Source organism: Xenopus tropicalis, chromosome 1 (assembly GCF_000004195.4).
Source record: "Xenopus tropicalis strain Nigerian chromosome 1, UCB_Xtro_10.0, whole genome shotgun sequence".
Classification (NCBI taxonomy): Eukaryota; Metazoa; Chordata; class Amphibia; order Anura; family Pipidae; genus Xenopus; species Xenopus tropicalis.
Genome location: NC_030677.2, coordinates 107,632,119 through 107,659,282, shown reverse-complemented (window position 1 = coordinate 107,659,282; position 27,164 = coordinate 107,632,119). Strand labels below are relative to the sequence as shown.

The window sequence follows — 27,164 nt, the reverse complement described above, 5'->3', positions numbered from 1 at the left end:
TAGAACAGTGCCACCAGCTAAGATTTCAGTGCCGAAGGGGACAAATAACGTTAAAAATAGAGATTTTGTAGGAATAACCTACCAGAAATAGAACCTGTAAATGCCATTTAACCTCCAATTAAGGTCAGGCAGGTGTCTTGAGGAAACAGGTTAGTTTGTGGTGTGCTAAACTTTTATCAGTGGTTTGTATTACAATGATGTATTATCTAGTACCAAAATATATGATTAATTGGACTTCATCCCCTACCTGGAACTAAGTGTGCTTTTACAATTAACCATTAAATAAAATAATTAGATTATATATATGAATGCCAATTCTGGATGAAACCAAACACTGCTGATATTTCTAAATATATTAGAATAATAACTTTTTTTTGCTAAATTATCCTCCATAAGAGAAAAGCAGAAACTAATGACCTAGAATAGGACAAAAGGCAGAAAAATAGGTGCAAACAAACAGTTGGGAACAAACTTACTTGCTTCTTATAAGACCAATTTAATTTAAGCTTATGTTCCCTACATTCCAACTAGTCACAACCTGAACTATGCAAAATGGAGCTGAAAATTACCCACCTTCATCTTCTTCCTCCTCATCTACACCATCTCCATCAGCTTCAGCATCAGAATCTGGGGCCTCTTTGTCTTCTCTGTCATACCCATCCAGATAAGTCAGTTGTGGGAGGAGCTTGAAAACACTTTCTCTGTAGTCATTTAAATTTGTTACTTCACAGTTGAATAGGTCCAGGCTTTTCAAAGACTCTAATTTTTTCTGAAAAAGACATTAAAAACAAATAAGCAACCCCATCTTATGGATGATCAGTATGCATCCTAAGTCTCTTTGGGACCAGAGTGAAGTCATTTTTGGACTGGGAGACTTCATCCTTTGCCCTAATGTTGCCTGGTAGTTTAAAGGTAGAAGTATGTTATTTAGAGATGTGAGCTAAAGAACAATGTTATTGCTGGATAAAGGGTATTTCTGTAACTTAGTAATTTAGTAAATAGTTGTCAAAACCATTATGATTAAGGCCTCTGGATTACCTAAGTGCAGTGATATTCCCAGACAACCCAAAATGTCCTAGTTAAATTTGTTGTGTTCTGTTGGTGTTCTACTCTGTTCTGAATGGATGTTCAGAAACTGCCTTTTAAATTCATTTAGATATTAAAGTGGACCTGTCACCCAGACATAAAAAGCTGTATAATAAAAGCCCTTTTCAAATTAAACATGAAACCCAAAATATTTTTTTTATTACCACATCCATACCCATTATAAAGGCATTTAAAAATCCCAGCTGTCAGTCATATATTGCCTGCCCCGCCTCTATGCCTTAGGTAGAGGTGTGGCAGACAGTTACTTTCACTTTCAATTCAGAACTTTTTAGATGTTGCTGCACTCCTCACATTCCCCCTCCCTCCTCACCATCTAATTTTGTAACCAGTGCATGGACATGGGCATCAGGTCCCCCCATACAGGCACAGAAACAAGATATTGGCAGGATGCAATGCCTGCTTTGATAACAGTGTCCACAAAATGGCCCCTGCCTGCTTGCTGCAATTGTGAATTCCAAGGCTGAAGAAACTAAAATTAAAATAATTTATATAGTGTAAATAAAGTTTATTTTGCTTGACAACCACAATAGAAAACAATTTGAAATTATTTCTTAAGGTGACAGGTCCGCTTTAAAACCTTCAGTACACTGTAGTGACACCTAGATTTCTCCTGAAGGTCAGCAACACCGCAACTTTTTACTTTTTCTTATTTTTATTTCTTGTCTGCATAAGTACATGTCTGGGAATAGCTCAGATACTATGTAGTAGTGCTTTGACTGAATTACATCATTTTTTTGTAGCAGTACTAAAAGGTGGCCATACACAGGCCGATTCTAGCTGCCGATATCGGTCCCCTAGACTGATTCAGCAGCTTATCAGCCCATGTAGGGGCACTAACGACAGGCCTGCCTGACTGACATCTGGCCTGAAATCGGGCAGATCTCAATCTGGCAGGTTTCAAAATTAGTCAGATCGGGGACCACATCAGCTCGTTTATGTGGTCCCCGAACAGATGGACGCCTATACCGTCGTCTAATCTGAATTGGCCAGATATTGCCCACCCATAGGTGGGGATATTGGGAGAAGAGCCACAAGCAGTTGTTCAGATGCATGAATGGACAGCTTGGTCACACGTATAGTGGATATAACTGAAATATGATTGCTTATCTCTTTGGTCAAGGTCCAGACCTGCAAGGCAGTGTGATTGGTCTCTATTTATACACAGGCCAATGCTGATATCATGAAACCAGATTTCCTGACTTGCCCAAGTTGGGCCAATCAGATATGATGTACTTAAGCCATACACAAAAAACTATGAACTCGAATGCAGGAAAAGCAGGAGCATCTATGTCTCCTGTCACCTTCACATCTGCCAATATCCAATTAATATTCTGAGAAGGGGCACTTTAATTTCAGACAAAATGAATGCAATACTACAACATCACAGGGTACCTTGGTAAAACAGTGTGTCTTACATTAATAAATGGTGGGGCCGCATGGTCAGAGTTGGCCAAACTGACCAAATCTGGGCATGTATGGATACATTAAAACATTTTAAGAACTTTTAACTAAAAGCCACTGAAGTCTCTTACATAGTATGTACTTACCAAAACAATATAAATCATGAAAATACATGTGGGTGGGCCAAAATATTTTAACATCTATTAAAGTTACAATCATCACAGTGAAGCCACCTTTCTTCCATGAGACTGAATTATTGCTTTGCCGTTTCTTTGTAACGCTGTATCATACATATGAAAGTAATGTGGCTGTTTAGAACAATGACTTGAGAAGCAGTGTAACGCTTCACTAGTTAAACAGTTTTAGAAATCTTTGCATGTACAACACAAAAAGGAAGGCAGAATGTTAAGACTGTCACCTCAATCAGTTAATCATTGCAGAGAAAACAATAGGTAAGTACAGCCATGCGCAATACACAAAAATAGAATTTATGGACACCCTTACTTGTGGAGCTTTCAAATGAATAAATAAAGGAAAGGGTGTTACTCTTACTGGTGTACCTACCTGTGTACCTGCTTTAAAAATGCACATTGCATGGCGAGGAAGGCAGGTGCCAAGTCATGCTATCTTTTTTATGGTCGGCGACACACTGCTAAAGGCAATCCGGACATGGCTTTAACTGTGCATGCTTGTGCCATTGATAGTGGTGCGACAGGCTGTTGGAGGGGGCCTTGGGTTGGGGATAGGTTTGTTCTCCATTATATATAAAAACAACTGTAGAAATAAATTATTTTAAACTATTTATGAAACTGATGCATTCAACATTCACTATATTCCGATTTCTCATACTAAAGATCACATAGGACTCTCAGAATAATCTGTTCGGCTGGCTGGTAAAACCTGAGCCTGTTAGGAATCCTGACTGTGGGAGAAACAGGTAAGTGGGGCCAGCATTATTACATGGGATCACTCAGGAAAAGTTCATTCAAATTATATTAAGTTGCTGAATATTCTGCATCTGACAAACCGACATACAGACATGCAGCATTAATAAGTATATAACTATTGTTTATGCTGGAGTTCAGGATAAAATATAGGTCACTCATAAGCATAAATAGTGAAGCCATTAGAGAAGGATAAAACAGTATCATGCACTGTAATGAACAATAATGCAAGCCTGTACTATAAAAGAGGTGGGAAGAATTTATGCCGTGGCCATTAGAGCTCAAACAAGCATTTCATAGTAAATTTTACTGAACTGACATTTGCAGATTCCTGAGGAGGGGTGGGTTGAAGAGGGATTGGCAACAATTATAAGTATTTATCAAATGAATACACATTCTAAACAAGCATGCTGCACCATTCACAGATGCAGATTTTGCAACTGCTGTTCACATTTCATTTGTCTGAGTAATAGAGCAGTGAGGAAACTTGCTTAGAAAGAAGGATTTACTCAAAGACAATCCTAAGCATAAAGTACAGAGAAACATGTCACCCAGTGTATCACCCAGCACCCAGTTGTCCAGTTAATTTTATCAAGAAGTGGTTTGTGAAAGCAGGGATCCAAAGAGGAAGCTCTTGCATACTCTTGCCTTCTTAGGACCAAAAAGGTCTGGTGCAAAGGCATCAGCACCCTCTCAATGTAAGTAAAGTTAATTAAAGCAGAGGACAGGTCAGCAAACAAGCCATTGGAAGCCACTAGTGTGCTGGCAGAACAAGGTAATGGATGACCAATGAGCAAACGAAGACTGATCGCTGTGTGGGTTGGGTATCCATAATATGGATTGATGTGGGAAAGCTTTACATTCTATTTGACTCCTGTTTATCTGCTTGTGTAAAGGTGGCCATACAGGGGCAGATTTCAGCTAATGTATATAGTTGTATATAGTGTGAAACCAACACACAACTACATATACAGCAAACCACGTGGTTGTGGGGGGGGGCCCGGGAACAGGATGGCCCGGACCATAGGGTCTGCAGTATCGTTGTCCCCCCCCCCACCCTTCTCCTGCCTTGAATTTCGCTGAAGGTAGCTAAGTGGCACAAGCAAGCAGGCCAGGAGGGGAGTGGGAGACGTGGGACTTTTTTCACTGGCCCCTGTGAAGATTTTTTTTGTGGAAAGCCCCAGCGCTTGCAAGGTACATTACTAACATGTCCACATTTTGGCCAGTTTTCTAACTGAGTGATCTGATGGAGGGAATGTGTCAGAAGAAAAAAAGAAACGTTCTGATGATGCTCTATTCAGGAAAAACATGAGAGGAGGTATCTGAGGATTCTGACGTCTTCCCTAAAGAAAGCAACACAACTTTTATTGGATCACAGTAGGAAGACTGGTCAGCAGGAGGCTGCTTAACTGGAGACAAATGAAACTGCTTCTAAAAATCAAAAATGGGAGATCACATCTCCTTGTGTGACATAAGCCTTAGCAAGATTTATGATTATCACCACAGATAAAAGTGTACATGTTATACATCTCTTAAAAAAAATTGCACTCTGGACAATGCAGAATAAGGTTTGAGTCTTTTGTCTATGGCTCCGATATTTTAAAAACTCTGCAGAGCCAAGGAATCAGCAGTGGTTATTGTGCACTGTGCAAGGCACCATGCTGTGCTGTTTCCTTCCATAACTAGGAATTCAGATAAGAAAAATAATAAAATCCGGAGAGCCTGCAGAAATAAGATCACTCGGTTGATCTTGCCAATGAAACAAGTAAAAAAGGAAACGTGACAGCCATGCCTGGCATAAGCACTTCCTGTAGCACACTGAATATACATCTTAGAAAAAACTTTGCATTGGTTGAATGGATAAGAATAGAACTGTAAAACTGACTGTGGCAATCATTTATTCTCTGTCTTAACGTTTCAGTATAGCTGCTTGCTCAACATGAGTGCAATGAATAGGGCTTCTGCTAAACAAGCCTTTTGCCTTATTTCTTGAGCTAAACAGGGAAACTAAAGCTACTGCATGTTTGGTCCTTGCAAGGTAGATAATGAGATTCCTAGTATACATCCACCTCCTTTGTTGTTCTGTTGTTGTGACTGTTTTGTTAGCAAAACTCTACTATATAGGGGGTTTATCTGTGCACTGGGAATTTAATTACCTTCCTCAAAATAATTCAAAGCTCACAAGGGTTTTTTTTTCTTGTTTAGCTAAAAACCAGTTGTCCAGTTAATTTTATCAAGAAGTGGTTTGTGAAAGCAGGGATCCAAAGAGGAAGCTCTTGCCTTCTTAGGACCAAAAAGGTCTGGTGCTTGGTGACAAAGGGATCAGCACCCTCTCAATGTAAGTAAAGTTAATTAAAAGCAGAGGACACAGGATACACCAGGAAAAAAGTAAATAAGTAAATAAGAAAAGCTATTTATGACTTTATGTAACTGACTTTGTGACTGACTGACTTTATGTAACTTTTTTTTAATGTCCTCTTTGCACCAATGACATTATATATTAGTCTGCAGAAACTAGAATTTTTTTGCAGTGTGATTAAAGAGATACTGACACATGGTAACCATCCATGCCACTGTGCTGGGGTCCTGGTGATAGAAGGTATAGGAGATAATAAGAATGTGCCAGAAAGTGTCTACTCTCTCACTGACTCAATGTTTATAGGATAAGTAAACCTTTAAATTAAGCGAATGTAAAATTGATCAGGGTGTTGTTCTAAGAAATTTACAAATTATTTTTTTATTTCGAAGATTCCAAGATATTAAGGAAAATATGTGACCTGCTGATAAGTTTCCTGCATTAATCTAGTCAAGGAACTTGACAAAGAAAAACGACTGTTCTTATGTTCCCCAATTTAGAAAAGCCTTCAGGAACCTTAGATAATTTTTCTCACGTGTTTCCAAAAGCAGATTGACACGAGAGCAGTTCCACTGTCAAAATTCATTCTGTTAACAGAACATATTTTCCTTAATAACTTGTGAATTGCAAAAAGTCACAGAATAGCACTCAACAATTTTAATTTATTTAAAATATTTACTTATCCTTTCTAACCCAGGGGTCCCCAACCTTTCTTACTCGTGAGCCACAGTCAAATGTAAAAAGACTTGGAGAGCAACACAATATAAAAGTTCATGGAGGTGCCAAATAAGGGCTAAGATTGGCTATTAGGTAGCCTCTATGCACACTATTAGCTTACAGGAGGCTTAATTTGGTAGGAAATCTTGTTTTTATTCAACCAAAACCTGCCCCCAAGTCAGGAATTCAAAAATAACTACCTGGTTTGGGGGGCACTGAGAGCAACATCCAAGGGGTTGGTGAGCAACATGCTGCTCATGAGCCACTGGTTGGGGATCACTGTTCTAAACCTTTAAAACAAGTAATGAGGGAAAACGAATAAATAAATCTATAGAAGTAAATCTGTATACATATTAACTGATGTGTCTATTATCAGTAACATGCTTGAAAAATGTTTTCTTTTGAGCACAAAAACCCCTCCATATAAAGTTCGAGAAACAATGCGCTATAGCATTTACAGTGGTGTGAAAAACTATTTGCCCCCTTCCTGATTTCTTATTCTTTTGCATGTTTGTCACACTTAAATGTTTCTGCTCATCAAAAACCGTTAACTATTAGTCAAAGATAACATAATTGAACACAAAATGCAGTTTTTAAATGAAGGTTTACGTTATTAAGGGAGAAAAAAAACTCCAAATCTACATGGCCCTGTGTGAAAAAGTGATTGCCCCCCTTGTTAAAAAATAACTTAACTGTGGTTTATCACACCTGAGTTCAATTTCTGTAGTCACCCCCAGGCCTGATTACTGCCACACCTGTTTCAATCAAGAAATCACTTAAATAGGAGCTACCTGACACAGAGAAGTAGACCAAAAGCACCTGAAAAGCTAGACATCATGCCAAGATCCAAAGAAATTCAGGAACAAATGAGAACAAAAGTAATTGAGATCTATCAGTCTGGTAAAGGTTATAAAGCCATTTCTAAAGCTTTGGGACTCCAGCGAACCACAGTGAGAGCCATTATCCACAAATGGCAAAAACATGGAACAGTGGTGAACCTTCCCAGGAGCCTGCATGGCAGATTTCCAAGGCGCAAACCACTTTTAAGCAAAAAGAACATTATGGCTCGTCTCAATTTTGCTAAAAAACATCTCAATGATTGCCAAGACTTTTGGGAAAATACCTTGTGGACCGACAAGACAAAAGTTGAACTTTTTGGAAGGTGCGTGTCCCGTTACATCTGGCGTAAAAGTAACACAGCATTTTCAGAAAAAGAACATCATACCAACAGTAAAATATGGTGGTGGTAGTGTGATGGTCTGGGGTTGTTTTGCTGCTTCATGACCTGGAAGGCTTGCTGTGATAGATGGAACCATGAATTCTACTGTCTACCAAAAAATCCTGAAGGAGAATGTCCGGCCATCTGTTCGTCAACTCAAGCTGAAGCGATCTTGGGTGCTGCAGCAGGACAATGACCCAAAACACACCAGCAAATCCACCTCTGAATGGCTGAAGAAAAACAAAATGAAGACTTTGGAGTGGCCTAGTCAAAGTCCTGACCTGAATCCTATTGAGATGTTGTGGCATGACCTTAAAAAGGCGGTTCATGCTAGAAAACCCTCAAATAAAGCTGAATTACAACAATTCTGCAAAGATGAGTGGGCCAAAATTCCTCCAGAGCGATGTAAAAGACTCGTTGCAAGTTATCGCAAACGCTTGATTGCAGTTATTGCTGCTAAGGGTGGCCCAACCAGTTATTAGGTTCAGGGGGCAATTACTTTTTCACACAGGGCCATGTAGGTTTGGATTTTTTTTCTCCATAAATAAAAACCCTCATTTAAAACATTTTGTGTGACAAATATGCAAAAGAATAAGAAATCAGGAAGGGGGCAAATAGTTTTTCACACCACTGTATATAGTAAAATCAAACCATGAAAATATATTTTTTTCTGCAGTGTGCCTTAGTTATACCTTTATAAACTATAACTTTGCTTATTTTCTTGTTCAAAACATTCATACTGAACCTTGTGTGTGTACAAAAATACTGAATTCTGGCAGGAGAGTGAAAACTTATGCCAAGGCATACAAACATGAGGAATCTTGGAAAACAGGATGTAAAGACTAGCCATTGGTCAAATAAAATACATAAATAAAACTTGTTTCCCGATCTTTGATTACATTATTTTTGGTTCCCTTTTTCTCAGACTTTTTTGATGGAATGTTGTGTCAAAGGTGAATCTGGCTTCCGCTTTTAACTTTCAGTTGGTAGTAGATATAATTTCAACTGTATGCAGATATGTTAATTCCCCTGTTTGTTGGGAGACTCCCTGATTTAAGGCCCTCTCACCTGGTCACCCACAGTATCAGGCCCCAGAACCTAACTTGCCCTTCCCATTTAACTGCATAGAATCGTCACCCAATATCATCAGAAGTAGTGGAGTAGGGCAGGGTGGTCAGTAGTGTCACAGGTGCAGGCAAAAATGCACCTGAACACCTTGGATCTGGGTTAGCATCTCCTTAGAGCTGGCTGCTTTTTGACCCATGTAGAAGCTATAACAAGAGTTTTGGCTTCAGATCAAGGTTTGGTCAGCTACTAATCAAACTTGCTTGAACATCCTATTTCTGGTTCCTATGATGACGACAACTTTTTAGCACTGCAGCACCCCCAAGGCAATGTGAAGAAAAACCAATCAGCATACTGAGTGTGTGCACATGATGAACCCATCAATGAGCAAAATGCATACATATGTTTCCGTGCCTTAATCTGCTCATTAAATAAGACAAAGGCAGCGGACTGGTTTTCTCTGATGGTGTTTACAAGCTAGTGGATGACCTGCGTGTCATTGGTCTAGGGGTAACAAAAGGGATGTTTTGTTGTCCATGCTACATCACCTCCGGTATGTGACAGAATGTCTGAAAATACCAAATTCAATTAGAATTTGCAAGAATTGCTGAAGGTAAAATATTTACATTTAAAATTTTATCAAAATATTTGAATTTGATTGAACGAAAAAGCCTTCTTCTTCATTTTATCAAGTTTACATAATTCAAACATTTTCCTATGCCTATTTAAGAGGTTCTTAAAAGAAAGGCATTTTAATAAGTTTTGAGACCTTGAAGTAATTTAACGTGGGTGACAAAATATCCAGTGTGTTCTTAACCTAAAGATTAAATTCAGGGTGAACCGCCCCAGATATACCTGACACAACAAAAGATTAACAGTCATTCTAGTTGCAAAAGGCATTTGAAACAGTTAAAATAAAGTGTTTCATCTTAGGCCCAATAAATGTAGTTTAGAGGTTATGTAATAAGAGACACTAACATTACAGAGGTGCAGTAACCCATAGCAACAAATCAGCAGGTAGCATGTACTGGTCATCTGTTTAAAAGCAAAAAACTTATCGATTGCCATAGGTAACTAAACCTGGGCAAAACTAGTGCATTTGTTATTTATTATTTGTGTAGAGTACAGAAATGGATAAGAGTTAGTATTGTACATGTGTTCCATTGTACTCTAGTCTGCACCACAGTATATAGAAAATACAGAAAGGTATTGTTAGAAATGAATATGTAGGTATAAACATAGCAAATGTTCTTACCAGAGGTTCCAATGTGCTAATGTCCTTTATTTTATTTCCACTGAGATTTAGATGTGTGAGGTTTGATAATTTTTCTGCTAGTACATCCAGACCTCCAGAGATTCTGTTGTCACTCAGCTCAAGCTTAAAGAAGAACAGAAAAAAAAGCCATGCCTTAAGTACATTGCAAACCATGTTTTAAAGGAGAACTAAACCCTACCCCATTCTCAGCCTCCCCTCTATTTCTACTTCTACTATTACTATTTTACACAAGGAAAGATAAAAATCATTGGGGGTGGCAAATGTTAGGCACCACCAGTAATTGTAAGCACTTACATTTTACCCTGGGCTGGTTCACCTGTTAGGAGAAAAGTGGACCAGCCTGGGGAAGCTGCGAATGAGCGATTTTCTTCATTCTCTCTTCTATCTTTGGGATACCGGGACCCGCGCCTGTGCAGTAGAGTGAAAGCGCCTTTTTTTTGTTAAAGTTTTTCACTCTACTGCGCATGCGCAAGCGGCAAGAAGAAAGAAAAAAGAAAGAAAGAAATAAAGAAGAGGATTGCTGGCTTAAAGCTGATGCAGTTCCTATTGTTTGAATCGTGAAAAATATACAGCAAAACTCAAGCTACTCCATGCTGCACTCATGTTGAACAAGAGGGTGTACTGCCCCTCTAAATCACCCTAAAGCTGAGAAATGAGAAGAATCTATAAAGTGCTGCACTCCCAGGTTCTTTAGTAAAGATATTATTATAGGGGAAAATGCATACTCACAAGAAAATATGCAAACTATTCTTACCTTTTTTAATTTGGGGAGCTTTGGAAGATTTGAGACTGACATCAATAAGACATTTATTAAGCTGAGGAATTCTAGATTCACAAACTCTGCTGTAAGACCCTCTATTTTGCCTTCATGCGCCCGGCAGTTATCCAGAACCAATTCTCGTACCTGCGTGGAAGAACAAAGAAAGCCTTGTGAGCCACTGCCAAAAAGGAAAGGAGAGGGACTGTCAGCCTTAGACAAAGTTTTAAATGGTGGCTCAGACAGTTATAAAAGACAAATCCACTTTATAAAGTTTAGCAATGTTTCGTGTTCAAAATGAAGGTGAAAAAAAAAAATTGCAGGGATTCCAAATTGCTCTGCATATTTTACTGTGGTTATTTAGTGTATGAGTTGGCCTACTGTTGAAACAGGTGGCACTAATTTGTTATTTATATAGTTAATTCACAGAACATCTGCTGAGAATAGAGTTGACAAACTAATGTGAATAGTTAAAAAAGAATATTCTATAAATACTAAATATATTGTGAATAATGTACCCCGTATTATAGTTTCAATCATTTTTATTGGGATTTTTTAAACATTATAGCCAAATAAAGGCATTAAAATATTTTCAAACATTAATATTTACATTATGCAGAAAAATAATCTGCAGTACAAATAATAACAGCCGTTGAAAACTTATACATTCAGTATTGGTCAACATATGATAAAATATGATATAATATAATTTAATATTGTTGGTTAAGAAATTTGTTATGTACACGTATATTTATACCCGTATACTAATCACGCGTTGAAAACGTGCAAAACGAGTATAAACTGACACTACTGTGATTCTAGGGGTCGCATCCATCTAAGGATTGATTGAACATAGTCAAGCTGTATCATTAAGAAATTTTGCTTCACCAAAAATATAGAGCGTACCCCGTATTATAAAATATATATATATATATAAGTCACCAAGGAGTTCCATGACCATAAATATTATAATACACAGGTTTCAGTGAGTCATGTGACACAAATTACATCACTACTGAGCATGGATTATAACTCAGGCTGTCATGATATTCATGGCTCATAATACCCAGATTAAACAATAATACATAATATACATTCAAATCATTTTAGAGATCTCACTTCCTTAATTAACTATTTGGGATGGGCTATATATACTTGATTGTGTGCAGAGACAATTCTAAATCCGGGAGCCCAGTTAGTGTTGCCACCTGGCCGGTAAAAAATGATACTTAATGCCAATGTTATTTATAGGGTGGCTAGTATTTTTTTTTTCCAGAAAAGGTGACAATCCTAGGCCCTGTAAGAACCTGGGATCCATGCTCTCTCTCAGGCTACGGTCCCAATAAATGGTTGGTTTACAAAAATTGATTTTACACATTTAATCTATATAATAGGAACAAACTGCCAAGAGATTACAATACTATATTTATTGCTAAAGAAAATTAGCAATTTCACCTTATTATGGGTTATTTCTGCACAGTCAAATGGGATTGCTCTCAGCAACCAAACCACAAGAAAAAAGGCAGTAACAACTGTAGTCAGCCATGGCATTTTAAATGGCAAGTATGGCACATGGGCAAGATAATATTCCAAGCATGGTCTGGTCAAAAATTTCCAGCAAACAATTGCTGGCTATGTGATACTTATGGGTAATACATTTTGTAGATACAAGGAAGCGAATTTCGAAAGTTTCTGGAGATACCATGATGCAGGAAAATGTGAATAAAGCTCCCCAAGTGGCACTACTCTTTAAAGGAGAACTAAAGATATAAGAATTTGGCTAGAAATATTACACCTTATGTTTTGTGCTTTTGTACCAGTCTAAGGCCACATGCCTTAACGGCTAATATTGGTACCTTCATTTTTCTTTTTTGCCGATTCACAGCACATGCTCTTGACTGCAGTCAGACATCTAAGCTTAGGGACCGACTCTCAATGCTCACAGTATATGTACACACAGTACATAAAGCTCACTACAGATGAATTAGTAATTAACACAGATTCACATTACATGGCAGCATAAAAACAAATGCATCCTGGGCAGGGGACCTCCTGCCATGGGGAAAGGCGAGAACCTTACCTCAGGCGGTAATGCCCCCCGTAAGTTACCATGGGTGTGGCAAAAATCCGCTCCCGATAACTTATTGTGCTACATTAATAGATTCATGGCAAACGTATATTCACTTTTTTTTATGGATTTAGGGACAATTACATGGCTCCATAAGGATAAGCACTGCCATGCAAACATTACAAATACTTAGGTAACAGATTCAAACCATATTTTTGCATTAAAAATCATGAAAAGGCTCCATATTTTTTCAATTTATGTATATTGCAAAGTTACTTAAAATTATGGTTACTATTTAAAAAGCTTAAGCTGAGGTTTTGTGGAGTTCCCCCAGTAAAATCAGACACGCTCTTCCTAAATTGTCTAAGAAAGTTATTCTTGCCAGAAGAGCTTCAGAATTCTCTTAAACTCAGTTCCAAATAATATGGTTAATTCTGTGGTGAAAGTCTGAAAGCAATGCTTCTTCATTTTATCAAAACTTAAAATATATTTAGGAATCTTTACATTCTTAGCTGTGTTAAAATAACACATAAAAATCCACAATTGTTCATGTTACCAACACAAGGGGGCACTTAGATCTCTTGCCTTACTCAGCTTTATTTCAGCATTAAATAAAACAGGAGGTTGCTTGAGAGGATTAGAATGGAAACTGATCTTTATATATAACTGACCATGCTTTATAAAAAGTTAGCAGCTCTAAACCCATTTTCCCAAGATTGTGTATGGCATATTTAGATTTAATTAACAGCACCTCTACCAAATAAATATTGTTTGCCGAGTGCTAAAAACCAACAGTGTTATTAACAATGATGTGCTGCCTGCATATTTTTGTAAGAGCAGCTTTTAAATTAAGACCAACATGTCAGGTAAAAGCATCCTCTCAAGCTTATCTGCATGATTCTCTCAAAGGACATGTAAGCCTTTAACTAAATTACACTTGATGTTGCTTTTAGGATAGACATGAGAAAAGTTAAATAAGGATTCTGATTTTTTTTCTACTGTAAAGAGAGCGACATCATCTTCTGAAAAATTACCTCGACAAAAATTTGACTTTTTAGTCTAAAAACTGGCCAGCAGGTGGCACAGTTGGTACAAAATTCTTTATGTTAGCAATACATATGTTTCTGAATATTTTGTAATAAAACAAAAATGTAAATTAAAATGTGTTTAGCACCCTGATCAATTTGCATCAACTCTAACGGTCTTGAGAGTAGTGATAAGCAAACTTCTTTTTACTAGGTTTCCCAACAAAAAGACACCCACAGACAACAGTATTTTGCAAGAACTTGTGGAACTGATCCACCCATTGACCCATGATTGGCAAAGCTCTTCATTGTAGGCAGCTTATTGGCTTGTGTATAGGGCCTCAGAAGTGCTTGCAATTTCTGTCCCAAACTCTGCCACACATTATATATAAAGGCAGGTTTGAATATCCTGTATGTTGGTCTACTCTGCTCTACCAAAAATTTAACACCTGGCTCCACCCAAAAACCCATGGAGTACTAACTGACCTGTGCAAAAACAATAATTGACAAAGCAGCATGGAATAACTTCAAAGGATAGCATTCACGAGTTCTATAGATTGCAGTAAGAGGTGCAGGGAGAGGTAAAGCTTGAATAAGTAAGCTAAAAATTCTACTCTTTATTTGTTGGCCTTCTTTACAAGGTCAATGTAACCACACAGTGAAAATCTGTGCCTCAGACTATGCTCCAAAAGTTTGTTATTGTATTTTTCTGCTGATTCACTACACTACATTTGCTCTGGGCTGTTATTAGATGCTCGAGACTCAAAATATACAAAATATATAGAATATAAAAAGGCACAGTACAAAGCTAATTAATATTTAATTCATATTCACTTTACATGGCAGTTCAGAAACCATAGCATTCTGCATCAGAATTGAATAATCAGCAGGCAATTAATCTCCCCAAAAAGCCATCCCACCGGCTAAAATGTATGCTGGTGGGATGGCATACGCAGCGCGGCGATTTGCCAAAATCGAGGCAACTTCGGCGATAGCGGCGAGTTTAGAGCTTAGTGCGTAAAAACCTCACCCATGTTCTATTCATTTTTATGGCATTTTTAGTAGTGTACACTGGTGAATTTTGTATGTATTAAACTATTAGGTATTATTTCTTACATAACCAGGGCAGTTTTCCTGCATAACCAGTGCAGCTGCATAGAATAAACAGGCACAAGTGGTCAATTTTTGTGTTTCTTTTAACAGGAAGACCTTCAAAAACATTTGTGTGCGTGAGAGGAAAATCTAGATATGGGTCAGAAACTATATTTTTAGACCTTAAACTCCAGAAAATCCCCTGCCATAGCCAATACTGGGAATTGTCTATACTGAAACACACTTAGGGGCTGATTTACTAAGACATGATTTCGAATCCGAATTGGAAAAATTCCGATTGGAAACGAACATTTTGCGACTTTTTCGTATTTTTTGCGATTTTTTCGGCGTCTTTACGATTTTTGCGTAAAAACGCGATTTCGCCGTAGCCATTACGAAAGTTGCGCAAAGTCGCGATTTTTTCGTAGCGTTAACACTTGCGCGCAAAGTCGCGCCTTTTTCGTAGCGTTAAAACTTAAAAGGCGCGACGTTTCGCGCAAGTTTTAACGCTACGGAAAAATCGCGACTTTGCGCAACTTTCGTAATGGCTACGAAAAACTCGCGTTTTTACGCAAAAATCGTAAAGACGCCGAAAAACTCGCGTTTTTACGCAAAAATCGTAAAGACGCCGAAAAACTCGCGTTTTTATGCAAAAATCGTAAAGACGCCGAAAAAAATCGCAAAATTACCGATCATTACGAAAAAAACGCAATCGGACGCATTCGGCCCATTTGTGGGTTAGTAAATGTGCCCCTTAGAGACAATTATCAGTAAATGATCAGCATTGTCTTTTTTAGTAGCCATGACAAGTAGCTGCTACTACTAGTAGCTCAATGTGTCTTCATCCTCAATACTAGACAGTCATAGTTATGGAAAGGTAGAGAATAAAAAACAAAAAAACACAACATAACATCCCATTTAGAATAGGGAAAAGTTTTCAATTAGGATTAATATGGGCAGGTTGCAGAACTCTTAACTTATATTCCACCTAAACAAAATAAGGAAGTGGCATACCAAGCAATGTAAAAACTGTCAGTTGAGTGACTCATTCTGAACAAGTGGATAAATATAGTACTTAGGGCTGGGCGATATACCGTTTAATACCGAATACCGGTGTTTTTATTTTAAAACTATATTCATTTTTCAGATACCGCAATACCGGGGTGTCAGGGTACTCACCCGTGCGGCCTGGTCTCGCGCGCCTCCTTGCGTGCCGTTGTCCGCGGGATGTTGCGCGCACGCGCGTCCAGGTCCGCGTGCGTCAAAGTGCACGTACATGTCAAAGCGTGCCCGTCCGTGATGCACTGACAGCGCCGGTTCTGCGCATGCGTGGGGGGGTATTTAAAGCTATCAAACGCCTCCTCCTGCGCTACGTTGTCTACGGCCTTGCCTGGGAAACTAAGCCTGCCTGATTTACCTTACGACTTTCTGTTGCCGATCCTTCGCTTGCCTGACTCCGATTTTCAATACTGCAGTAATTATTCTCTAATTTATTAGGAAATGGGGTTAATACCTAATCATGCATGGAAAAAAAAAATACCGTCAAATACCGTGACACCGATATAATTTTGAAAAATACCGTGATATAAATTTTTGGTCATACCGCCCAGCTCTAATAGTACTACCAACATAAATAGCACTGGCAAGCACAAAAATGCAAAGTGCATAAAGCTGCCGATATATATTAAGCGCTCCACTACCAAAGAACAGCTCATTCTTAGCTGGCAATGGAAATGTCAAAAATACATGTTCTAGTTTCAAAAGTTGTCTCAGAATTATTATTGATAAGACACCAATTTTTAGAACAACTGGATAATAATGCTGGATACAATAAATGGCTAAAATTGAAACGCTTTATGACTAAGGGAAAAAAACACAAATGGACAAAACATACTTATAAATGCAAGTAATGTGGCTAGTGCAGGCTTCTCATGCTTGTTATTTGGGACATCCTAAGACTGGTCAAACTGCCTAACCTAGTACTTATATAAAGTGAAAATATTAGGTTATCCGAATCAACAATTTTGTCAGTATCTAATTGTCACACACCAGGGCATACCTGTGGCCTTCTACATTAGATATAGAAAATACATGAATGCTAGCATTTAAAGGAATTTCTTGGTTTACTGAAGTGTCATCCTGCAATTACTATAAACTACTAATTAAGTTATTATACAATCAAACATTCACATCCATTTCCAGAGTTTACCTTTAAAGGGGTAGTACACTTGCTCAACATGAGGTCAAAGAACAGGGTTTGCGTTTTGCCTACTGTTTTAAGTACAAAAAATTCTGTTTTGTTATTTCTTGAGCCTCTATATTTATAGAGGAATATGGAATGGAAGGAACTTGATCTTCACTAGTGGATTCACAGATGCATATTTAAAGTCAGACAGCCAGCAAGGTCCTACAAATAATATTTGGAGACTTTCTTGCTCAAGTCTTAGTAAACACTAGAAAAAAATTGCTTTTTATTTAAGTAAAACTATACCCCCACAAACAATACTTAAACCGTTTATATCATGTTAAGTGTCCTAGTAAAGAATCTTATTAAACCGGAATATATATGAGTAAATATTGCCCTTTAACACTTTTTACCTTGAACCGCCACTTTGTGAGCACCCTCAAACATCACCTGGCCATAAATAATGCAGAACTACCTGCTAACAGGATGTTGGAGCAAAAGACAGAGCTCTGTCCATCCACTGGCTGATGAATGTATACCCTTGGTTCTGTTAGAGTGCACCGTGAATCCTGTGTTTCCAGTGGGCAGCCCTTAGTTCTTAAAATTGCAATTTTCTATTTAGGATTATCCAATAGCACATACTACTAAAAAAAATATATTTTCATGAAATGGTTTATTAAGATGAAGCAGGGATTTACATATGAGCTTGTTTATGCAATATATTTTTAGAGAGACCTACATTGTTCAGGGGTATATTTTTCCTTTAATTTGTAACTGGTTTAATGCTGTATCTGCCATTGGAATCACTGGTTGCCAATGAGCATATCCAGGTACCTAGGAATATAACCAAACAAACCCAAAAAACAGGCCCCTTTCAAAGCCAATAAAAGATTTTTTTTTCTAAGTACATAGCAGTCATTATGGTGGCAATATATTTGGAAACTACCAAGCACATGGCTCTATGTACAATGAGTTGACAACACAAACAATTCACTTGCAAAACGTACTTATAGATTTCAAATGTTTCTTCATATTCAGCTGTTTAATTATTACCATGAGAAAATCTAAAATGAGCATGTTTCAAAGGGCAAATGACAAAAACCTGCATTTAGCATGGTTAACGTTTGATCAAACAGGGTCTAAAAGGGATCTAACATGAGCAACTAACTATTATATAAGGAGCATCTCCAAACTGGCCCTGGGGCCAAACGATCGGATTATGTGGGCGGCAATGGGGTAGTCGGATCGGGGACCTCATCAACGAGCCGATGCGGTCCCCGATCCGACCAGATTTTCTAACCTGGCCGATCGAGATCTGGCCAATTTCAGGCCAGATATCGGTCGGCCAGGCCGCTCTGCTCTCCCCATACACGGGCCGATTAGCTGCCGAATCGGTCCAAGGGACCGATATCGTAGTGCTGGGCGGTATACCGGTATATACCGAACACCGGTTTTTTTTTTTTTTTTAAAAAATGATAAAAATTTTTAACTTACTGGCATACCGGTGTGGGCGCCTCCTGGCAATTTTTCTTACTATTTCCGGGTTGTGCGCGCTGACGTTACATGCGCGCTGACGTCACGCGCGCAACCCGGAAATAGTAAGAAAAATTGCCAGGAGGCTCTGTGAGCTGTCGGGGGTGCCTGCGGCTGCCTGGTCAGTAAGTTATATTTATGTGAAGGGGATGGGGGGGTGTTTGGGGTGGGGGGTGCGGATGGGGGGTGTTTGGGGTTGGGGGGGGGTGTTTGGGGTGGTCACCTAATCATGCATGGGGAAAAAAAAATACCGTCAAATACCGTGATACCGATATAATAAAAAAAATACCGTGATATAAATTTTTGGTCATACCGCCCAGCACTACGATATCGGCAGCTATAGTCGGCCCGTGTATGGCCACCTTAACCCAGCTAAAAAATTACTGGTCACGTGATTATTGTTTTAAAATGTGCCAATCTGCCAAAGGTAGTTCACTTTCCAAACACTTTTTTTGTTTTAGAATAGTACACCAGAAATGACACTTTTCAATAACTTTTTATATTTGACCATTTTTCTAAGGTTGCATTTTAATGTTTAATTCTCTGTAAGGAAAGGGTTACCAAAATTTCATGCATTCATTGATACCATTTTTAACACCAGCAGCTTTTGCCTCTACTGAGCATGTTATCTAGGTATTACTAACATTAAAGGGATTCTGTCTTCTGATGAGTTTTACAGTGTACTTTTTTTCCTCTAAATTACACTGTTTACATATAATTCACTCTCGCATTTGAAATGTTATTCTTAGACCAACAAACATTTTTTTAGTTGTAATATTGGTGTGTAGGCAGTGCATTGTCAGTTTGAAGAGAAATGGCACGGCACTCCTTGGTCCACTAAAACTTGTCTTTACTGTAGAGATCTTAAAACAAAAAGGTCCTTTTTGCTTTAAGATCTCTACAATAAAGACAAGTTTTAGTGGACCAAGGAGTGTGTACCATTTCTCTTCAAACTGATGTTCGCTTAATACCTCAAGCTACGGGTTCAGGGCGCTGCACCTGGACCACCACTTGTCTTTGGTGAGTGCATTTCCCAATAACTTTGCCAGGACTGTTTTAAAGTCGTGTGTTGGAGGTGGAGGGTCCGGGATTTATACACCTGGACCACATAATTTATGGGGTGAGCTTATTACCACTTCATTTGCATTTAGCTTTGAAAGATAGCCTGGGGATTGTACTGAGGCTTGTATACATACATTCCCCCTCCTGTTACCGTAAAACTGAGCCACTTATTATTTTTAGGATTGATGCTGTAATAGGCAGTGCATTGTGTCTGATTCTGAGATTTCAGAAGGAGCCAGTGCAGCACATTAGAAGACTTTTTTTTACTACTAGTGTTATTCCCATATCTACCATTTTTAGCAATACAGGTGTCAGGGAGCTGCCTAACTTTTGGTACCCCCCCCCAGCGATTTTATGTTTACTTCTCCTTTAACTATGAAAAACAATACATAAGATATTGATATTTCTCCTATATTGCTGGAAAATTTATCAAATTGTAACATTTTGCAGTAGCAACAGAATTGCTTACTCAGCTGTTACTGGGAAACATTAGAGGGTGGAAGGGAAATTTTTTTAAAAAAAAAAAGCAATTATTGCTAAGGTACTATTTAAAAACCACTGTCCTAAAAAAATTCTCCTAAAAAAAAAAACTCTTTGTTTTGGCTGCCGAACAGCAGAACATTATTTTTGTTCCAGTTCATAAGGGGCAAGTTATGTGAGTTAGGGCAATAATGAGCCTGCTTGCTTTTTCTGTACTTGGGTAAAATGCTGGTGAAATTAAATGAGAATTTCAGCAACTATTTGAAAACGGAGGTACACAAATTATCTGATTAACATTTAAATCTGCCTGGAAGAATGGGGCACAATCAAAAAGAGTGTGCAGAAGAGGCAAATACTTACCACAAAAGACTTAATGCAATCAGTATTGCAAAAGGTGGCTTTACAAAATACTAAACTGTGCGGAGATAAATTATTTCCTAACACAAGACAGTCACATTAAAAAAACGTATTTAAAGTTTTGAATAAAATCACACCCACTGTTATGTTGTGACATGCTTTTTTAAAAAAAATTATTATTCTGCCTGATTGGTCATATCAGAGGTCACTGACCTGCCCAGAAATGCTGCTGCCTGACCTGCTTAACATCTGTTTGCTGATTTGTCAGATTAGTGCAATTTGTCCATTCACTCACACTAATGTGCATGCAACTGTCACACTAGATTTTTGCTCTTATATTGGGGCATTTGCAGCCATCATTATCTCACAGAGCTGACAGCAACCTATCAGTCAAAATGTGCATGCTCGTCTTTCAGCAGGGGCACAACTATAGAGGTAGCAGACCCTGAGGTTGCAGGGAGACCTTTGAGTGTAGCAAGCCAGTACAGCCCTAATTAAAGGAGAAAGTTCAATAAATCTTGATAGAATAGGTCAAATAACCAATGATTTAGGGCTCTAATTAAGTTTGCTCTAGAGCCCAACAATATCAAGTTACACAACTATCTCCCAGCAAACAATGTGTGCTGCTTTTTGCAAGAAAACATTTTATCATGCTCTCATCAGACCTAAGTTTCAACTGACCTTAGCTATGGCGCTACTATATGGGCATTAATGCCAGCCACTCCTTTTTCAGCTTCTGACAGATAGGTACAAGAGGACATACTTAACTTGCGAATACTTAAGGAATGTGAAAGGCATTTTACTGGAGGACAATGTCTTTTTAGGCAGACAAAATTTTTTTGCAGGATTATTCAATTAAGCTTAAAGATTTGAATGCAGTAAACTGACTATACCAGAGACAAAATAAAATCCCGTCTGGACAGCAAATGTTTATGCCATTGTTTCCTTACAAGAAAAAAGTTTTAGCTTTTTGTGGGAAAACACATGTTCTGCAATACATATTGCCATGCATACTGTCAACTTAACTGTTATGCTATAGAATAGCTCATTCTTAGCAACATTTTCAATTTGTCTTCACGTTATAATAGTTTTTGAATCACATGCCCTTTTCTTCTAACTTCAGCTTTTAAAAAGGGGTCACTGACCCCAGTAGCCCTTAAACCGCTTCTCCATGAGGCTGCAATTGTTATTGCAAAATTTTATTTTTAATACTTTCAAGTCAGGTCCTCTCCTATTTATATTGCAGTCTCACATTCAAACCACATTACCTTTTAGTATGATGTAGAGAGTAATATTCTAAGATAATTTGCATTTGGTGTTTATTTTTTTATAATTTGCCGTTTTTAAAATATTTCAGTTTTTGTTCAGCAGCTCTCCAGCTTTTAGTTTCAGCAGCTATTTGGTTGCTATGATCCAAATGACCTTAGCAACCAGTGTGTGGTTTGACTGAAAGACTGATATAGAAATAGGAGAGGACCTGAATAGACAAATAAGTAATATAAAGTAACAATAACAATTAAAGTGTAGCTTCTCAAAGCAATAGTTTGACACAGGGGTTAGTGACCCTCATTTGAAATCATTTTGAAAAAAAATGTGGCAAATAGTTCAAAAAATATGAAAAACAAATAAGAAAGACTAACTGAAAAGCACACCAAGAGTTAAAGGTGAATCCTTTAAATTACATATCTGTGGCACTATAACAGCAATATGACAAAGCACTTTAGATATGGCAGAACTTTGCTAAAAGTAGACCACACATTGGTAAATCTAGACACCTGGACTGCTCCCTATGTCAGACAACTTTAAATATACCGCTGATCAACCAGGCCTCCAAATACCCACACTACTGGCATAGCTCCTCAGTGGTTCGACTGATTTGGACTGATCGTAAGCAGTGTAGTTCTGGTGGTGATAAGAACTACACTTACCACAACCAGACTTTCAAAACATTCAAACGTCACATTACACAGAATATAATAGGTTAATTTGATAACAAAGGAAAATGAAACCTAAAAATCACCAGGGATTTTCCCAGCCACTATAATTGATATGCCCCTACCTTCATTCAGTGCTGCTCATCTTTAATAAGGGGCACAAGCCCAGAGAACTTTAGTGAAAAGTGTACCACCACAATCTTGTCTGCCATCTCCTGTGGCAACTCATGCTAAGGCATTGCCAATGAAGTTCTGTACTGCATATATGCTTACCCCCAAGGTGGCTGTACACTCTGCACTAAAGTAAGAGGTTATCTAATAGTCACTGGGGTGCCTTACAAACTGACACCACCAGGTAGCCAGAATTAAATTATTTCTCTTAGGCTAATGGTGACAGATGGACCTCCAGTCAAAAAATGCTCATCTGCTTTAGACAAACTGTGATTTCTGTTGTATAGTTGCAAGGGTATATACCCATGCCAAAGGCCTGCTTAATAAGGTGTATAGAAAAAGTATATTTGTGTATATACTGAAAGAAAAAATTAAGGTGGGAAAAAATATATATATTTTAAGTGTGTTACAGTATGCAGAAAGGAATGTTGCAATATAAAATTGAAATGGTTTGGAAGTGGATAATGTAATAATCTTTCCAAATAATGAAGATAATTATAAAGACAAAAAGTTAAATGCTGAGAGGAGCCCAGGACTCCCTTGTACCAGCCAGAGCAGCAGACAAAGAGACAGCTACTGTACAGAGAGAAGGGGGAAGGGTGACAGTTTGCCAGAGGAGCAGGAAAGCCACAATGCTGAGACGAAAAGGAGCAGTCTGCTTAATATCCCAGCCCCATGCCGGGCTGCTGATTTTACCGAGGCTCCAACCAACGTGGAAGAGACATGAGGAGAAAGGAGGGAAAGTCCAGATTAACAAGACGCATTCAACATGGAGAAAGTGAGGAGGGAAGACAAGAGGACAACATGGCGATATCTCCTCGTCTGACATTGCGCGGCACTGTGGGGGTGGGGGTGGACTAGAAAGCGAACTAAATTCGAAGAACCCGCACACCGCCACGCAACTAACCGTTTTATTTACTCAAACCTCCTTAGAGTATGTGCGTGTGTTCATTTTGTGAGAATGTAGGACAGTAGGTTCTTGTCCGCGCCCCCACCCCCATCTTTGCCTTTAAGCTTATTTCCCGCCCGAGAAGTAGAGGAGGGGGGCGCGTCGCCGGGGGAAAATAACATTAGAGTTGATTTATTTCGAATAATACCCCATGAGATAGGAATCCCGTTAGCACTGTATCTTCCCTGTTAGTTCTATGCCCCGCTGAAGGTACTGGCGCACATAAACACCATTACGTAGGGAGAGTGACAGCGCGTCACATGCAATAGATAGGCACAATTATACACATACAAGCACTGGCACAGCGGAGTCTTAAGGCTTTTCCATCACTCTACAAAAGTAGAACCGTGCGGTCTATATGCTAGGAGCCTAAAGCTGATACATTAAAGCCTCCTGGTACCCTTGGCTGTCAAGGATTTCTGGCAGTAATAGTTCAGCCCACAGACATGCTTCTTTCTCTCAATGACACAGGCATCTTGGCGCCATACATTATATGTCCCCTTAAATCCATTGCCTGGAAGGTGCCTAGCTGCCCTAATATTTATAAAGCAACCCCACAGCCTAGCACGTCATTGATATGACTGTCAAATCAGTTTAAGGCAATGCTACTTAGTATAGCCAGACATGATTTGTGTTAAGAACATGGAAAGGGTATATGCTGCACTACATATGTGCACTACATATGTACACTCATTGCTGTAGCAGCTGCCAATGAACTTCATGTATAATGTATAAGTGCCCCCTTTGTAGTAGGTGAAAGTGCGCCTTGCAATGTAGGTCATCTTATCCCACACCGAGCAGACAGTATGCTGAGCTAATCTCCATACACAGTGAGAGTGAAGCCAGCCAGGCTGCTGCTCACAAGCACTACAGAAAGGTTCCATACAAAATCACTGGGGGGGGGGGACGTGAACTCCCCCCGTCCAACCCTTTACAAACACACCCTACTCCACAAAAACATGGATTCTAACCCAAGCACAATCGAGCTGTAACCCTTCGAATGACTGAAAACTCGCAGTTTACCTCAGCTGTCAAGGGTGCTTGGAGTTTAACTACCTTCACGTTTGTACATTAAATGCATTAAACACACCCTAAATACTAACATGGGGAAAAAGTCATCTTCGTCTAAAGTTGACGTTCTCCTGCACTCCCAATACTAAAAGTTCGGGTTTCTCACAGCCGCACCCCCTTCATTTAGCAGCCGTTTCAAAAAGACATGAAGTGCGACCTTTTTTCGTAAAACATGGCTACCATCTCCTACTGGGGATAAAAACAAGCGTAAAGGAAGGGGGCAAAAGAAGCAGTTATGGAAACTTAGAAAACTCAGAAAAACCAACGATATAAATATAATTTTCCATAACGGCCCCCACCCTCCTCTGCTACACACTCAACTCACTCACTACTTGCACTGATCGCCCTTGGGCTACATATGGGCACACAGACCTGCCTCCTGCCTTTAACTTTGCTCTATTTATTCTTGTTTGGGAAGAGAATCCCCTCATTCTATCCCAGGCAATATAGCAGTCCCCCCTCATACACTATACATACAGCAAATTTTCATTAAATGTTATATTTATTAGCTATCATTGTTTCTATTGATATCTGCCCCAAGCAGAGTATTCACGTCTGTTACAATGAAACAACTGTGTAATATAGCAACAAAAAACCCAAGAAATAATGTGCAATATTATCACACTGGCTGCCCACCTCCACCCACTCCCCCTTCCAGCTCCCAGCACGGCATAACCCGCATGGCTAACATATACCGACTCCATCGAGCACAAGGATTAGCAAAGAACGATTGTATTCACATCGGCTATGCTTCCATACAGAGGCTGTCAGGCACAGAGCGAGGGAGAAAATATACAGGGAAGCCAAAATAAATAAATAAAAGCAACCCATGTGGTCACATTTCTGGGCAAGTCATTTGCAAAGAGAAAAAAAAAGTCAACTAAAAAAAGCCGAATCGCTCCTACTTTTCCCCATGCAATGAATAGGGCGAGCTATAGGAGCATGCACTGTGCGATCAGCGGCAAACCGAACTGTAGCAAATGCGCACACATACACAGATACACACACAGATACACACACAGACAGCGAGAGAGATGAGCTCACATCAGACGGCGTCCTGTTCCTCAGCTCCAGGTGGATTCGTTTTTTCATGTCCATCTTGTTGGAACTGTTATTCTTGTTCTAGTCGTGCTGCCCCCCAGCCGATCTGACTATATATATGTTTCCAATCTTTTCCTGCGTCCCTTACTTGCTCTTCTTTCTCAGATGATCAAGCTCAGAAATTATTTAAAAAAAAAAAAAAAAAAAAGTTTGGAGGGGAGGGGGAGGGAGGTTGAACAGTGCGCCCTGTGCTTGCAAAAGAGCAGCCCGAGGTGTCCTTAATGGAAGGAGACAATCTGAGCACCCTCTCTGTATATAGGAAACGTGTGGAAGCTGCTGAGAGCGAACGCCAACTTACTCACAAGAGCAAGGAGGAGAAACCATGGAGGAGAGAGGAGAAAAAAAAAAAAAAAATGTCGTGCGCACTGCCCCTTGAGGTCACAGGACGTTACTGCAGCTCAAAGCAGCAAATGCCGCAGCAAAAAGCAGAGACGAAAAAAAAAAAACAAGCAAACGCAAGGGCAGAATGCATACCAGCCAGTTTATTTGCGCCTTTCACTTTTCTAACCCACCTTGTCAAGGAGAAATGTTATGTTAAAGATGCAAAAGCCAGGATAGACATAAGCAGAATCTAACCACAGAGCATGTACAAGGGGGTTGGAAACCTGTGTAAAAGTTTTAGGTTCTAAAGCAAACTTTGTGAGCCAGTGACAAATTTTTATTCTATACCCTTAATAGTTGATGTAGTTGCATGCTGCAGGTTATGTTCGTTTCTCTACAGTAGTTAGCTAAATGCCAATTGTTTAGCTGAATTTTATGTCTGGTTTTAAGGTGATGGGGCATCCTCCTCCTCAAGGCTTTAGAAAACACAGTAATTGCCCATAAAAGTTTCTGGGCTAATGGGGTAACAAAAGTTGGAGAAGAATAAGTGGGGGCTCAGTAAGGACCCTTAACTTTTTTTTTGGAGGGGGGGTCTTGCCACCCCCCTCTGTGTTACTTGCACATTTGGAGGCCTCATTTATGGGCTAAGGGCTCTGGCACACGGGGAGATTAGTGGCCCGCGACAAATCTCCTTTGTTGCGGGCAACTAATCTCCCTGAAAAGTACTAAGAGCTATCTCCCATAACACTGTATTCCCTCACTTGCTAAGAATCCATCCATTAAAGCTATATAATGTATCAGCCAGTACAACTGATTCGAGGAGGAAATTCCACAACTTCACAGCTCTCACAGTAAAAAAACCTTTCCGAATATTTAAAGCATTAGAGAGGTTATTATATGATCCCCTTATATATTTATACATCGTTATATATTTATACATAGGTGTTTCCTATTTAAGTGAATGGGAAACTGC

At 39.0% G+C, this 27,164-nt stretch overlaps 1 protein-coding gene across 2 annotated transcripts in view; it reads right to left on the bottom strand.

Moving 5' to 3' along the window:
* anp32b (acidic nuclear phosphoprotein 32 family member B) overlaps positions 1–26,225 on the bottom strand; it is a 29,889-nt gene extending 3,664 nt beyond the window's left edge. The window contains exons 1-4 of one of the 2 annotated variants that reach the window (XM_012963706.3): positions 25,814–26,225; positions 10,840–10,989; positions 10,065–10,187; positions 574–769 (exon numbers count right to left, since the gene is read on the bottom strand). In XM_012963706.3, the coding sequence (XP_012819160.1) occupies positions 574–769; positions 10,065–10,187; positions 10,840–10,989; positions 25,814–25,867 (523 nt within the window). In that variant the 5' untranslated portion in view covers positions 25,868–26,225. 2 annotated transcript variants of the gene reach the window in all.
* Between the last annotated feature and the right edge of the window lie 939 nt (positions 26,226–27,164).